Below are 14664 nucleotides of genomic sequence, written 5' to 3'. Positions count from 1 at the left end.
AGTGAATGCAATCCTGCTGCTGAGCATAAAAATTGAACTACATGCTTGTCTGGTCAGCTATAACAAATGTTACCCATTAATGGGCATCAACCAATAACAGTTGAATTTTTAAACATTTTTCAAGCGCATGCTCGTTCCTCCTCATTAAGTTTACTGGATTATTTATAATAAACATCTTAAGTTCTGTGGCCACAGACGTTTAGAAGTTTTTTGCATATACATGGGTTTGAAGTTTAGAAATGTTAAATTGGTCTTTTTTTAATTTTTTTTATTTTGGGTATTAACCCTATGGTGATAGTAGTACATTTTTTATATATTTTAATGCAGCATTTTGTCACAGCGATAAGTGCGCTATGTAAATTTAAATTAAGACCTTTTGAGTTAGCAGGTTGCTTAAATGTGAAAGTCTGTCCTCTAAATGTTTAAATAAGGTATTCTTCTTTTGAACTGTGATGATACTAGACCGTGAGGGATCCTGTGGATATACCCCCCACCAGAAAATCACCCAACAGAAGGCCAATTAGGAAAGATGCCATATGTTTATTTTTGATAAAAACAGGTTCAACATTTAAAAGTTCTGGTTCACATAAACAAAGTAAAAAACATAACATAGATCCAATAAATCAGTGAGCCAAGGCCCGTGTAGAAGAGATTTTTTTTTTTTTTTTTTTTTTTTTTTTTGACCCACCCTCACCTTTAAACATGTGTGAGCTCAATAGGAAGGGAATCTTCACACAACTGGTCAATGGAACCGTAACTGGTAAACTCTACATGTTTCGACTTCATCAGGAGTAGGTATCAAAATTTTTTCATAACCCATAGAGGTATGATTTCCAGCTTATAATCGATAGTAGGTGTGTAACGCTGTTCTTCAGCTGATTAATCACGACCCAATCGGGCCCAAATATGATCAAATATCTACTCCTAATGGGTTCATAGTAAGCATCAGCGTTCAGCTCAAATAGATTTACAACATTTAGTGTCTCAGTGGTAATTGTCTGAAGCTCCTCAAAATTATTCAAAATCTGCGAAGGACCTGGGTATTCCCTTCTGTGAAAGCAAACAGATGTGACCCAGTCTCGAGTCTCACATCTCTGCATAATGTGCTCTTTCAGCACAACAATGCACCACTGCACAGGTCCATAGCCACAGATTATGGCTGAAGGAGCATTCATCTTGAGTTTAGCATCATGGGTTGGCCCCCTCGTTCATCATATTTGAACCCAATAGAACACATGCGGGATGCAGTTCAACATGCCATCAGTGGCAGGGTTCTACCACCAGGGAATGTTTGGAAACAGTGTACACCATGCCTCCATAATAATGGTCCACAATCTACACAGTTATTCAGAGAGTTGGTAGAGTCCATGCCACATCCTTTTGTTGCTCTAGTCTGATGGAAAGGAGGTGTTTCAATTTTTCTGGTATACACAGTCAGGTATTTTGTACTGCAAAATCCTGAAATGCATTCTAAAAAAAAAAATGGCATGAGACCTTTAAATTTCCCTCTGGTCTTAAACGGGATATACTGGAACGCAGAATAATGGTGTAACTGATTAATAGGGTGAGGCACTTGCTTTCTACAGAGAGGTATTTGTAGGTATGTGTTTGTTTCCTTTCAGGTTAAGGTCTAATACTCAGGAACTCTATGCACTTACTCAGCCCTTACAGAAGCCTAAATTAAACTGTCCTCTGAGAAGATGCTCCAGATGCAATAGTGATATAACAAATTCAATAGAACAGTTATCTCCCTCTTAATAAAGTCTTAGGATGATGTCAAGTATGTTAGTTTTAAAACATAATCTATTAGTGTATTTGTTTGTTTTGCCTCTTCTATAAACCTACATTGTATCTTGTTTGCCTATATTTTTATTAAGTATATTTAACAGCGGTCTTCAAGATTTTGTTTTTAAAACTATTTTTATTGGCAAAATGGAAATTGCAAGCAGTCTGTGGGATTGATTTGTTTTATTACAAGTTTTTCTTCTTCACAGGTTGGTTTCAAATTTAGTGCACCAGCTATGAAAGGAACGTCTTTTCCATCCCAAAATAAGACCACCTCTATGACCAGTTCTCGTAAGTAGTCTAGGGTAATATTTAACTATTTTTTTTTATTTATTTTTTTGCAGTTTTAACCAGACCTGACATCTGTGTATGTGATTATTATTTTTTTTTTATAAGCACCTACTGACTGCCACAGGTGATAGCTTCTGGTGTCAGTGACTGACATGATTGGTATAAAGTATTCTAGATTGTATGTCCCCCCCTTGAACTAACATCGCATATGATCTTACTTCACTCTTCAATCTGTTCATTCTGATAATAGGCCTAATGCTGGGCATACACTATACAATTATCTGTGAGATATCTGTCCAATCTGGCTGGTTGGAATGAAAACCTGGTAGTGTATGGGAGCAAATGAGATGCGATTATCTGGTCCCAAACACATGAAAATGGACAAAAACGATTGTTCAAATTGCTTAAATATGTTTTGATTTAACCAATTTGTCTGCAAAAAACATTTTTGAGTGTTTTTCAGTGTTAATGAGCAAATGGTCGCTTATCATTTGATCCCATACACTACCAGATTTTCATTCCAACCAGCCAGGACAAATATCTGACAGATAATTGTATAGTGTATGCCCAGCATAAGTAAAGCTCAGGTTACTTTGTCTTACCATTGTGTATAGTATACTGTAAGCCAATTTTGCATTCAAAACATTTTGTAACTACTTTTTTAAAAAAAACTAAGTTTTACCTCTTAGTTTGTTAGCTTTATGATGTTGAGATCTTGCAAGTCTGTTTTTTGTCTAGGTGCTATTTTCTTCTAAGTTTGATTTTTACTGTTCTGCATTAAATGTTTTACTCTTTCTTAAGCTAAAGCTTCTGTTGTGGTTAACAACAATACTGAGGAGGAACATGGTGGATTCTGTAAACCTGCAAAAACTTTAAAGGAAGGAAGTGTGCTCGACATTTTGAGGAGTCCAGGTGAGAAAATCCTAGCATCCTGATCAGCTGGAACTGTGAGAGCTAATGATACAAAAAAATCTCAAAATACTTAAGTATGCATATGTTTAATATAATATTTTTTTATTTCTGTCCCAAACCAAATGTTAACTCCAGTGATCAGAGTATTGGAAAAGTTATTGACACTCCTTAAGGGGCCTATACATTAGCAGATCTTTCTAAAAGACAAAATATTTATCTTTTTGAAAATTCCTGGGGCTGCTGTGACAGATATCTGTCATGTACATGACAGATTTTTGCGAACGACTAACGATATTGCATGACCTCATTCTGGGAGTGGATTTTTTTTTTTATGTTTCTATTCATTTCATTAAAAAATCGTTCGTCCGTCGTTTACCGCAACAGATATTTCTAATCTGTCAGCTATAAACGATAATTGACCAACATGTTGGAAAGACAAAAGACCCAATTTTGTCGGCCACGGGAGTGTGCATTTTTATCGTTCAGAGCCTATCCTTTAGAAGATAGATTGAACGACTGAAGGATTCATCATTCAAATTTATCTGCTAATGGATAGGCTCGTTTACACAGACTGTAATTCATGAAGCATCAAGTACTTTGAATTACTCCTTTTTAGGGTGTTTTTTTTTTATTTATTTTTTTTATAGAAAATTACATTTCAAATCTTGTAAATGTCAAACCAATATGATAAATTTAGATGAAGGCAAAAAAGCCGTTTATTTTTGTTCTCGTATATATTCAACAAAAATAAGCAATCACAGAGAACCTGATTTGTTGATGCTTTGTGAACTGCTACTGTTATCTGCTAAACATACAAGTAAAGGATGGCAGTTTCAAGTTTGTAATAAATATTGATAGACAGTACGATTACGACATTGTAATCTTACTGTCGTTCCTGATCCCCTGCAGTGCCTACACTGAACTATCAGTCGTTCAGTGCAGGCGCACACCATCATTCCTGAACATGGCCAAACCTGTCGTTATCGGCAGATTGGCCTGTATGTTCACGCGATGGACGATGTCGGAAACAACCAGCGGGCGCGCGCATCGCTGGTCGTTTCCTACATTTTGGCGCACGATTACTGAGCGATTGCACGATTACGATGTCGTAATCGTGCAATCGCTCAGTAATATCGCCCAGTGTGTACGCACCTTTACACTTCAGTGTGTAACATGTTTTTGGTACAAGCTGTTTTGTATACCTATTTTTTTTTTTTCTGGAAAATAAATACTTAATACTATTTGGGTGTATCTTCTTGTATTCTGGCTTGATCTGTTGTATAAATGTTCTGCACTAATAAGCATATAAGTAATTTTTACCCAGTTTGTGTAGATAGGGGGCTGCTACTATCTGCAGATCATTGTGGTGTTGTGTGGAGTTTATCCATTAGCTGTTTGGCATGTTGTATTATTTCCAGCTTCTATCAGAGTATAAACCCACCATATATCTTGCAGTTTTTTAAAATGTTTCTAGGCTAAAATACAATAATATAATTATATATGTAGTAATCACAAGTGGCCATGCAACAATGTTTTATAAAAAATTTTTATTCTCCTCTCCCTTTAGACTTTTCTTCTTTGAGTTCCAAACAGACTACTTCAACTATAAGTCCTAGTAAAAGCACATCCCCCATTGCAAAGCCTGCACCGACACTTGGAGAGAGCTGTAAACAGGCTCTGGGAATTTGGTATTGCACATGCTGCTTGATCGAGAACAAGGCCTCTGACTCTAAATGTGTAGCTTGCCGCACTGCTAAAGACCAACCTGCCATTGTCACAAAGCAGTCTACTACTACAGCACCAAGCACACCTGCGAAAAATACAACTCCTTTGAAAAGCATGCAAGGATTTGTAGACCAGTTTAAAGTTGCTGCCGGAACTTGGGAGTGTGATACTTGTTTAGTACAGAACAAACCTGACTCAACAAAATGTGTGGCTTGTGAAACTCCAAAACCTGGGACTGGGACTAAAGCTGCATTGCTTTTGTTTCCTGCAACAAAGTCAGATAAACCTGTGGTTCCTGCTAGCATCCAAACAACTTCTCCAAGCGTTACATTTGAAGAACTTGCCAGAAAACCTATAGGCTCATGGGAGTGTACTATGTGCCTCGTGCAGAATAAAGCAGAGGATAGCAAATGTGTGGCTTGTACCTCTCCAAAACCTGGTAAGTGACCACCTTGCTTTAATACAGTGCTGCATATAATGCAATTGAAGTCTGAAAATGCATGTCAAGTATAGAAGTGTTTTATACAGGTTTGACAAAACCATTTGTGTTTTATTGCTATCGATCTGTATACTTTTACCTTTTGGTATCTGATTTATGGTGCATTTGACATACTTCTAATCATGCAGACTCAGTATCTATGTAAAAGGGTTAGAGTTGTTACATGGTGGTTTGGAGCACTTTCCTTATTGGTTGCAGTAAATATGCTACTAGAACATGGTGCTCCAACTGTTAATTTTGTGTAGATAATCTATATAATAAGGGAGAAAATCTGTCTGTCTTTTATGCACGGCCAGATTTGTGGAGCTAGGTCCACCAAATTTGGCATGGTGGTGTAGTTTGACCAAGATTAGGTTTTTGCATAGGTTTGAATTTAGTCAGGGCCACACACTGACCATTTCCAATAAATCCAGTTTAGGGATTGTGAAAGTCTGCCAAAACCTGTGTGAAAGCTACAAAAGTATCCTTTTAACCTCAGTCTGTGCGGGTTGTGAATGAAATCCCGGCAGCCGGGATGCCTGCTGTCAAAATGCAGACAGCGGCATCCCGTTGCTGGGGATCACGACTGGTTGGGTAAGTATGTTAACTCTCCCCCTAGCCCTCCCTTCTTGCACCCTAATCCTAATCCTTCCCACCTGGCACCCTAACCCTACCCGTTAGTGCCTAAACCTAACTCCTCCCCCCTTGGTGCCCAAACCATACCCTCCCCCCCCTTAGTGCCTAACCCTAAGTGCCCCCTCCCCAGTGGTGCCTAACCCCTCCCCAAGCTTGTGAACAGGCAGCACAGGCACCATAGCAGCCACACTCCTTGCACCCATGGTAGTTACGCCACTGTTACCATGCCTGTTATCTAACAGTGGGGTCCTTTTCAGGATCAATGGAATAGGGTTATAGGTGAGGACAATGTAAACAAAGGCTGCAGGTGTACCTCAGGGTCCAGTTTTCAACCCAGGCATCGCTGGTTATCCCAACTAGTAGGTAATAGACTTCTGATATTGAAATGGCTAATCTGCAATAAATAATTTTATTTATTTTTTTAAATTATCACTAATTGTGTTGACTTGTTTTTATGTTCTATTTAAGTACTTACCCATACATTTCATCACATTATGCCTGATTGCTCATTATAAAGGATAACTATGGTAGACCATCTTATATCCTCCAAGTGCATCCTTACCTATTTGAATATGGTCAGGTACTTTCTACTTCAGGGTCCATAGGGGGTCCACAGGGTTGACCTTGGGGTATAGCTGGATCTGGATCCATGGGCACCACGCAGTTAAAGCTTTGCTGCTCCCAGGATGCACTTGGGTCCGTCCTCCTCTATACCCCGCCCCGGCCACAGGCACCTCAATTTTAGTTGGTGCCCGGCCGGAGTCGGGTCACCCTGCGCAGTGGGGCTGCATAAGCAGCCCCTAAGCTTTATTCTTTATTTAAAAAAAAAAAGATGATGATTTTATTTTATTTTTACTGTCTTCAGAGCGGCAGCATCAGACTGTCCATCTGGACGTCTATGCTGCCGCTCCAACAGCCCCGCTGGCGCTGCGACGCCGGTACTGATCCGGGGATCGCAGCGGGACCCCGGAGTCAGTGCTAGCGTGGCTCCGGGACCACCCAAGGACTGCTGCCGGACTGAAGGCGCCAGGTAAGCCGCGTGCAGCGCTGTCAGCGCTGCACGCGGGGAAAATGCAGTCTTCATGCCGCCGGTCTCTGGGGACAGACCGGCGGCGCTAGTAGCGGCGGCGGGCTCCCCCTCTTCAGGAATACCCCGCGTGTCCGCTGGCCCCCGGGGTGTAAGAACCGGCTTCCCCGAGGGTTTAGTACTAGCAGGGGAGGCAGCCTTCCCTGCTTCAGCGCTCCTCCCCTCAGCCCAGCGCGCCTTCTCTCATGTGTGCTGGCGTCGCTGGGCTGTTCTCACTCGGCCACTCCTCCTCAGAGCTCTCCGGCGGCCATCTTCCTCAGGCAGCATCGCAGAGCTCCCAGGCAGGCTTCCAGTGGACCAGTCCCCCTGCGTACCTCTCCCCCTGCAAAGGACAGTGTTCGCAGCGCTATAGCCCTCCCAGACACTGAATCTGGGAGGTTGATTGTAGCGGAAGGTGCAGTGAGTATAACTTCTCTGCATGGTTTGTAACTTTTGCTAGTGCTGCTGTCTGTGCTTATTTTCTACTTACTGTCAGCTTTTTACCTATCCCTTTCCTTCTCCTACGGCCCGCAGGTGCGTGGGGGAGGGGTGTTCTTTCTGTGTACCTCACTTATATAAATCTACGTATTTGTGAGGTCCGTCACATACTGCGGTGTGCTCCTCAGTACCATATTGTGGGCTGTTTGGGTTGCATACTTGGGAGTGCGTGGGTGTTATACGCCTTACCTCGTTTCGGTGAGACACTTTTTTTGCAAAAAAAAAAAGTTTGTGTCATGTCTGATGAGGGGAATGAGCGCTCCAAGGCTCCTGTGTTGTTATCCTGCCGACGCTGTTCGGCAGGGGTTGACTGGGCAGAATTGTCTGAGGGCGGTCTGTGCGGGCGGTGCCAGTTGGTACCTGGACCCTCTAAACCCCCGGTGGCGCAGGATCCTCCGTGGGCAATGTTTACGCAAGTGCTGGCATCAATCGCGGACCGACTTGCGGTCCCGACTGCGCCCCTTCTAGGGCGTTGCCCCAGCCTACCATGCCCCGTTCCCCGGGTGTGACTCGTCTGGTGCAGTCTCCTCCCGGGTCTCAGACTGTGGGTCCTTATGCGGGTTTGCCGGTATACGTGCAAACCCCCACGGTGCCGCAGCAGTCGATGGTACCTTTTCAGGGGTATCCTCAGGCAGTACCCCCGCCTTGGGTGGACGTCCTCTCCAGCTCTGTTCAGAGTCTGGTGGCTTCGTCATTGGCTTTTCAACATATGTTGCACAGTGATTTGCCCCCACGGGCCCAGGAGATGGAGGCTAAGTCTTCCATTAATGTGCCGGCATTGGTTAGGGCGGTGCGGGCCATCCTTCACATTGAGGAGGATGTGCCCGCCCCCAGGTCAAAATACCCAAATTTTAAAAAGGCCAAGGTAGCTTCGACGGTTTTTCCCCTGTCCGATCAATTGTCGGATCATATGGCAGTTGCCCAGCAAGAGGTTCCAACCGCAGAAGCGGTTGGCTTCGAACTATACGTTTCCGGAGGCTCATTGCAGGAAGTGGGAAACTCCTCCAGCGGTGGATTCCCACGTTACCCGCTTAATTAAAAGCGCTACGCTGCCTTTGCCGTCGATCTCCTCCCTGAAGGATCCCACGGACAGGAAGGTGGAGACTTGTTTGAAGTCTATCTACTCTCTCTCGGGGGCGGTGGCCCGTCCGTCCATGGCCATCTCTTGGGTGGCTAAGGCCATCGAGAGCTGGGCCAATGCTTTGGAGGATACCTTTCCGGAAAATGCTCCGGAGATCCAGAGAGCATTGATAGGTCAAATGAGGGATGCGGCTTCCTACATTGGGGAAGCATCGTTAGACGCAAGCCTGCTAACCTCTCGGGTGTCGGCTGCAGCTGTGTCGGCGCTTCGGTCCTTGTGGCTGAGGTCTTGGAGAGCTGACGCTGACTCCAAAAAGGGACTGGAGGCCTTACCTTTTCATGGGGAGTTGCTTTTTGGTCTAGACTTGGACAAAATTGTGGACACTCTGGCTAAGTCTAAATCAGCCTTCCTCCCTTCGGCTTCTGCTCCTACCAAGGTACGGAGCTCTGCTTTTCGGTCCTTTCCGGTCCAGGGCAAGGCAAAAGGTCAGTCCTTCCAGAGGCAGTCGACGACCAAGGCCGCTTTTAAGCCCAAGAAGCAGCCCTGGAGTGCCAGGCGCCCTTCTTCCAAGCAGGAAGATAAACCTTCTGCCTGATGGGACGGGCCTCCCTCTGGGGGACACCAGAGTGGGAGGCCGACTTCTTCTATTTGCCCAGTGCTGGCACAATACCACCACGGATGCCTGGGTTCGAGAAGTGGTCTCCCAGGGGTACGCCCTGTCTTTTCGGCACAGACTGCCCCACCAGTTTTTCTGCACGAGTCCTTCTCAGGAAACGACCAAGTCTTTACAGATTCAGGAAGCTATAGAGTCCTTGCTGACAGCAGGGGTCATTGTTCCCGTTCCTCAATTACAACGAGGGACGGGGTTCTATTCTTCTCTGTTTCTGGTGCGGAAACCCAATGGTTCTCATCGCCCTATTCTCAACTTGAAGTCTCTGAACAAATTCCTCAGAGTTCCCAAGTTCAGGATGGAAACGTTACGTTCCATCATTTTGGCGATGGAACCGGGGGATTACATGGTGTCCCTGGATATCCATGACGCCTACCTCCATGTTCCGATAGCACCTTCGCACCAGCGGTATCTGAGGTTCGCTATCCTTCAACACCATTACCAGTTCCGGGCGATACCCTTTGGTCTCTCCACGGCACCGAGGGTGTTCACGAAGATTATGGCAGTCATGGCCGCACATCTTCGGAACCAGAATGTACGGCTACTACCGTATCTGGACGACCTCCTGTTGCTGGCCAGTTTCCCGGAGGTACTGCTTCATCATCTCCACTTGACGGTCGCTTGCCTGCAAGCGCACGGGTGGCTGATAAATTGGAAAAAGTCCTCCCTGATTCCATCTCAGCGGATGGTTCATTTGGGAGCCCTGCTGGATTCTCGGCAGCAAAGGATCTTCCTGACCCCGGAGAAGGTCTCCTCCTCCCTGCAGCTGAGGATACACAGTTGCCTGAGCAGTTGCCGCCTGTCGGTCCATTCGGCTATGAGGGTTTTGGGCTCCATGGTGTCAACATTCGACATGGTGGAATTTGCCCAGTTCCATTCCCGGCCTCTGCAGGGGCTGATTCTATCGGAATGGAACGGGTTACCTCACCGGATCCGCTCTCAGTTGCTGGTGGTGTCCCCGGAGGTTCGGCAGTCTTTGGCTTGGTGGCTTCAGACAGCTCATCTGGTCGAGGGGCGTCCCTTTTGGATCCCGGACTGGGTCCTGCTCACGACGGATGCCAGTCTTCGGGGTTGGGGGGCAGTGACCGGCTCGTTGTCACTTCAGGGTCGTTGGTCTGCGGAAGAAGCTCTTCTTCCCATCAACATTCTGGATCTGCGGGCGGTTTATCGGGCCCTGCAGTCGTCCGGTCCCGCTCTTTACGGACGGCCGGTTCAGGTGCAGTCCGACAACGCCACCACGGTGGCGTATATCAACCACCAAGAAGGAACTCGAAGTCGGGCAGCAATGTCGGAGGTGTCTCGCATCCTTGCTTGGGCGGAGTGTCACATTCCAGCGATCTCGGCAGTCTTCATTCCCGGAGTCCTCAATTGGGAGGCGGACTTCCTCAGCCGTCACGACGTGCATCCCGGGGAATGGTCGCTTCACCCAGAGGTGTTTCAGCTACTCGTGGACAGGTGGGGGCTGCCGGAGCTGGACTTGATGGCCTCCCGTCACAATCACAAGTTGCCCGTTTACGGGTCAAGGACAAGAGACGCAGGCGCCAGTCTGGTGGACGCGCTGTCGGTGAAATGGACGTTTCACCTGGCGTATCTGTTTCCTCCGATATCCTTACTTCCTCGGGTTCTGCGGAAATTCAAGCAGGACGGCGGCACGCTCGTGCTGGTTGCTCCGGCGTGGCCCAGACGTCCTTGGTACTCCGATCTGAGGTGTCTCTCCATCGACGCTCCGTACCTTCTTCCTCAGCGTCGGGACCTGTTGTCTCAAGGGCCCTGCCTTTACCCGGATCTGGGTCGGCTGTCTTTGACGGCGTGGCTCTTGAGACAGCCGTCTTGAGGTCTAGGGGTTTCTCCAGTTCAGTCATTGGTACCATGCTTAGGGCACGCAAGCCTGCCTCCGCACGGATTTACCACAGGGTGTGGCGCACTTACTTTCAGTGGTGTGAATCCAGAAACTATGATCCTCAGGTGTTCCGGGTTTCCAGAATCTTGGAGTTCCTTCAATCAGGTTTGGACCTCGGCTTACGCCTGGCCTCTCTGAAGGTTCATGTGTCTGCATTGTCCGTGTGGTTTCAGCGACGGATTGCTACACTACCGGATGTTCACACCTTTTTCCAGGGTGTTCTCAGGATACAGCCTCCCTTCGTGCCTCCTGTGGCTCCTTGGGACTTGGCGGTGGTGCTACGGGTCTTGCAGGGTCATCTTTTTGAGCCTCTTGAGGTGGTGGACCTCAAGTGGCTGACGTTCAAGACCGTTTTTCTCCTGGCAATTGCTTCTGCCAGGAGGGTATCAGAGTTGGGGGCGCTTTCCTGTCGCCCTCCTTTTCTGATTTTTCATCAGGACAGAGCGGTGCTCCGCACTCGTCCTGAGTTTTTGCCCAAAGTGGTCTCGAAGTTCCACATTAATCAGGAACTTGTTGTGCCAGCTTTTCAGTCGCCTGATCTTTCAGCTGGTGAGGCTTCCTTAGATGTAGTCCGGGAACTTAGAATCTATGTGGATCGGACTGCTTCGGTTAGGAAGTCGGATTCTTTGTTTGTCCTCTTCGGTTTTCACAAGAGGGGTTGGCCTGCCAACAAGCAAACGTTAGCCCGTTGGCTTCGTTCCGTTATTTGTGAGGCTTATGCACAGGAGGGTTTACCTGTGCCAGCCTCTGTTAAGGCTCATTCCACTCGTTCTGTGGGTCCCTCTTGGGCTGCTAGACGTGGCGCCTCCGCTGTTCAGCTGTGTAAGGCGGCCACTTGGTCTTCAATTCAAACGTTTTTGAGGTTCTATGCGTTTGACACCTTCGCCTCTCAGGATGCATCCTTCGGGCGCCGGGTACTCCTTTCAGCACAGGAGCGTCCCCGCCCTTAGTTGAACTGCTTTGGGACATCCCCAAGGTCAACCCTGTGGACCCCCTATGGACCCTGAAGTAGAAAACAAGAGATATGGTAAGAACTTACCTTTGTTATCTCTGTTTCTACGAAGTCCATAGGGTCCACAGGGCGCCCGCCCTGACGCACCTGGCTTCAAATGGGCTGTGTGGCTGGTCACCGGTTTTCCGTCTCCCATTTCTGTGAGTATGGTTTCTTGTGTGTTCCAGTCTTCCTTCTCTCTGTTTAGTCTCCTCCTCCGGCCTTAGCTGCTTACCAACTGAGGTGCCTGTGGCCGGGGCGGGGTATAGAGGAGGACGGACCCAAGTGCATCCTGGGAGCAGCAAAGCTTTAACTGCGTGGTGCCCATGGATCCAGATCCAGCTATACCCCAATGTCAACCCTGTGGACCCTATGGACTTCGTAGAAACAGAGATAACAAAGGTAAGTTCTTACCATATCTCTTGTTTTACTCAAGATCGAGAATCCAAGGTACTGCTGGAGGTCCCTAATGGAGTCTAGTAGAGTAAAGGTGCATACGCACTAGACTATATTTTGCCCGATTTCTATGCATTGGAACAACAAATCGTATAAAATCTCCAAACCGTGAGTGTCCACTCACGATAATGACGCCGATGCACATACCCGTGGGCCGTCTGTCGTATCTTCAGATCTTACCTACAACAGGCAAGATCTGCCAATCTCTTACACGATGCACTGGAAATAAATGAGGACGCACAATAGATCGTTGGTCAGATTAGACACTTTTTAGCGCCATATCGTGTCCTGGAGTGCCGGGGAGAGTTCAAGGGAAATCTGTCACGATATCGCATCACATCGTCTAGTGTGTACCCACCTTAAAACAGCCCCATGCTAAACACAAAGATTGTGGCCATTCTCCACACCCTCCCACCTTTTTAGTGTAATACCAGAAAGAAGGCAGGACATTTATGCAGACCAGCCAAAGGTGACCACTTCGGGGGGGCAGGGGCAGTGTTTTTATATCAGAACTTGTCACTGAAGCCCTCTATAACCGGATGAGAAGAGAGATGGGTAGGCAGTTCTTTATTGGGAATCGGTATAATTATCGACATGGTTGAAAATCCCGATCGTCCCTTTTGTTAGTATTCACTAACAAAATTCCCTTTCCTAACCCCCCTTAGGGGTGCCTAACCCCAACCTCTCCCCTGTGCCTAAACCTAACCCCCCCCCCATCCCCCTTCCCCGCCGCCTAGACCCAAGATCCCTCGGGGGGGTTCCTAACCCTAACCCCCCGCGGTTGTCCTCGATCGGCATCACTTTAGATGCCTGTCATTTAACCCTCGCCGGGATAAAGCAGTCGGGAAGCCTGCTTTTCGGATTAGGTCCGCCGGCTTCCCGGCTGCATACCCTTTATTGGCAGGAAACAAATACTAAAGGACACTTGCAGTATGTAAACTGTTCAAATTTTTCTCAAGCAAGATTTTTAAGTCCAAGGGGCTGATTCTGAGTTTAGAGCAGGGCATCTTTACCTTGGCAAAACCATGTTGTACTGTGGTTGCAGAGATTTAGATTTGGAGCTCGTATCTAAATTGCAGTGTAAAAATAAAGCTGTTTAGCATTTTCAGGCTATATGCAAAAGAATAAATGTGTGTGCCCTCCTTGCAATGCAACATGGTTTTCCCATGTGTACAGTTCCATGCACAGTAGTGGAATGCATGATATTATCTTGCAGTACATCCGGAAAGTATTCACAGCGCATCACTTTTTCCACATTTTTGTTATGTTACAGCCTTATTCCAAAATGGAATAAATTCATTTTAGTCCTCAAAATTCTACACACAATACCCCATAAGGACAACGTGTAAAAAGTTACTTAGCGATTTTTGCAAATTTAATTTAAAAACGAAAATCACATGTACATAAGTATTCACAACCTTTGCTCAATACTTTGTTGATTCACCTTTGGCAGCAATTACAGCCTCAATTCTTTTTGAATATGATTCCACAAGCTTGGCACACCTATCTTTGGGCAGTTTCGCCCATTCCTCTTTGCAGCACCTCTCAAGCTCCATCAGGTTGGATGGGAAGCGTCGGTGCACAGCCTTTTTCAGATCTCTCCAGAGAAGGTCAATTGGATTCAAGTCTGGGCTCTGGCTGGGCCACTCAAGGACATTCACAGAGTTGTCCTGAAGCCACTCCTTTGATATCTTGGCTGTGTGCTTAGGGTCGTTGTCCTGCTGAAAGATAAACAATCACCCCAGTCTGAGGTCGAGTGCTCTGGAGTAGGTTTTCATCCAGGATGTCTCTGTACATTGCTGCATTCATCTTTCCCTCTATCCTGACTAGTATCCCAGTTCCTGCCGCTGAAAAATGTCCCCACAGCATGATGCTGCCACCACCATGCTTCACTGTAGGGATGGTATTGGCCTGGCGATGAGCGGTGCCTGGTTTCCTCCAAACATAATGCCTGGCATTCACGCCAAAGAGTTCTATCTTTGTCTCATCATGGTCTGAGAGTCCTTCAGGTGTATTTTGGCAAACTCCAGGCGGGCTGCCATGTGCTTTTTACTAAGGAGTGCCTTCCGTCTGGCCACTCTACTATATAGGCTTGATTGGTGGATTGCTGCAGAGATGGTTGTCCTCCTGGAAGGTTCTTCTCTCTCCACAGAGGAATGCTGTAGCTCTGACAGA

At 46.6% G+C, this 14664-nt stretch overlaps 1 protein-coding gene across 2 annotated transcripts in view; it reads left to right on the top strand.

Moving 5' to 3' along the window:
* The window catches only part of NUP153 (nucleoporin 153), a 190841-nt gene that overhangs the window by 121667 nt on the left and 54510 nt on the right, over nucleotides 1–14664 (top strand). For both annotated transcript variants that reach the window (XM_088475837.1, XM_088475836.1), the window contains 3 exons: nucleotides 1995–2076; nucleotides 2878–2988; nucleotides 4556–5152. In XM_088475837.1, the coding sequence (XP_088331963.1) occupies nucleotides 1995–2076; nucleotides 2878–2988; nucleotides 4556–5152 (790 nt within the window). The remainder of the gene's footprint in view (nucleotides 1–1994; nucleotides 2077–2877; nucleotides 2989–4555; nucleotides 5153–14664) is intronic.

This window comes from Taudactylus pleione, unplaced genomic scaffold (assembly GCF_031769625.1).
Source record: "Taudactylus pleione unplaced genomic scaffold, aTauple2 ptg000179l, whole genome shotgun sequence".
NCBI classification, from domain to species: domain Eukaryota; kingdom Metazoa; phylum Chordata; class Amphibia; order Anura; family Myobatrachidae; genus Taudactylus; species Taudactylus pleione.
This window is presented reverse-complemented; position numbering and strand designations above follow the sequence as displayed.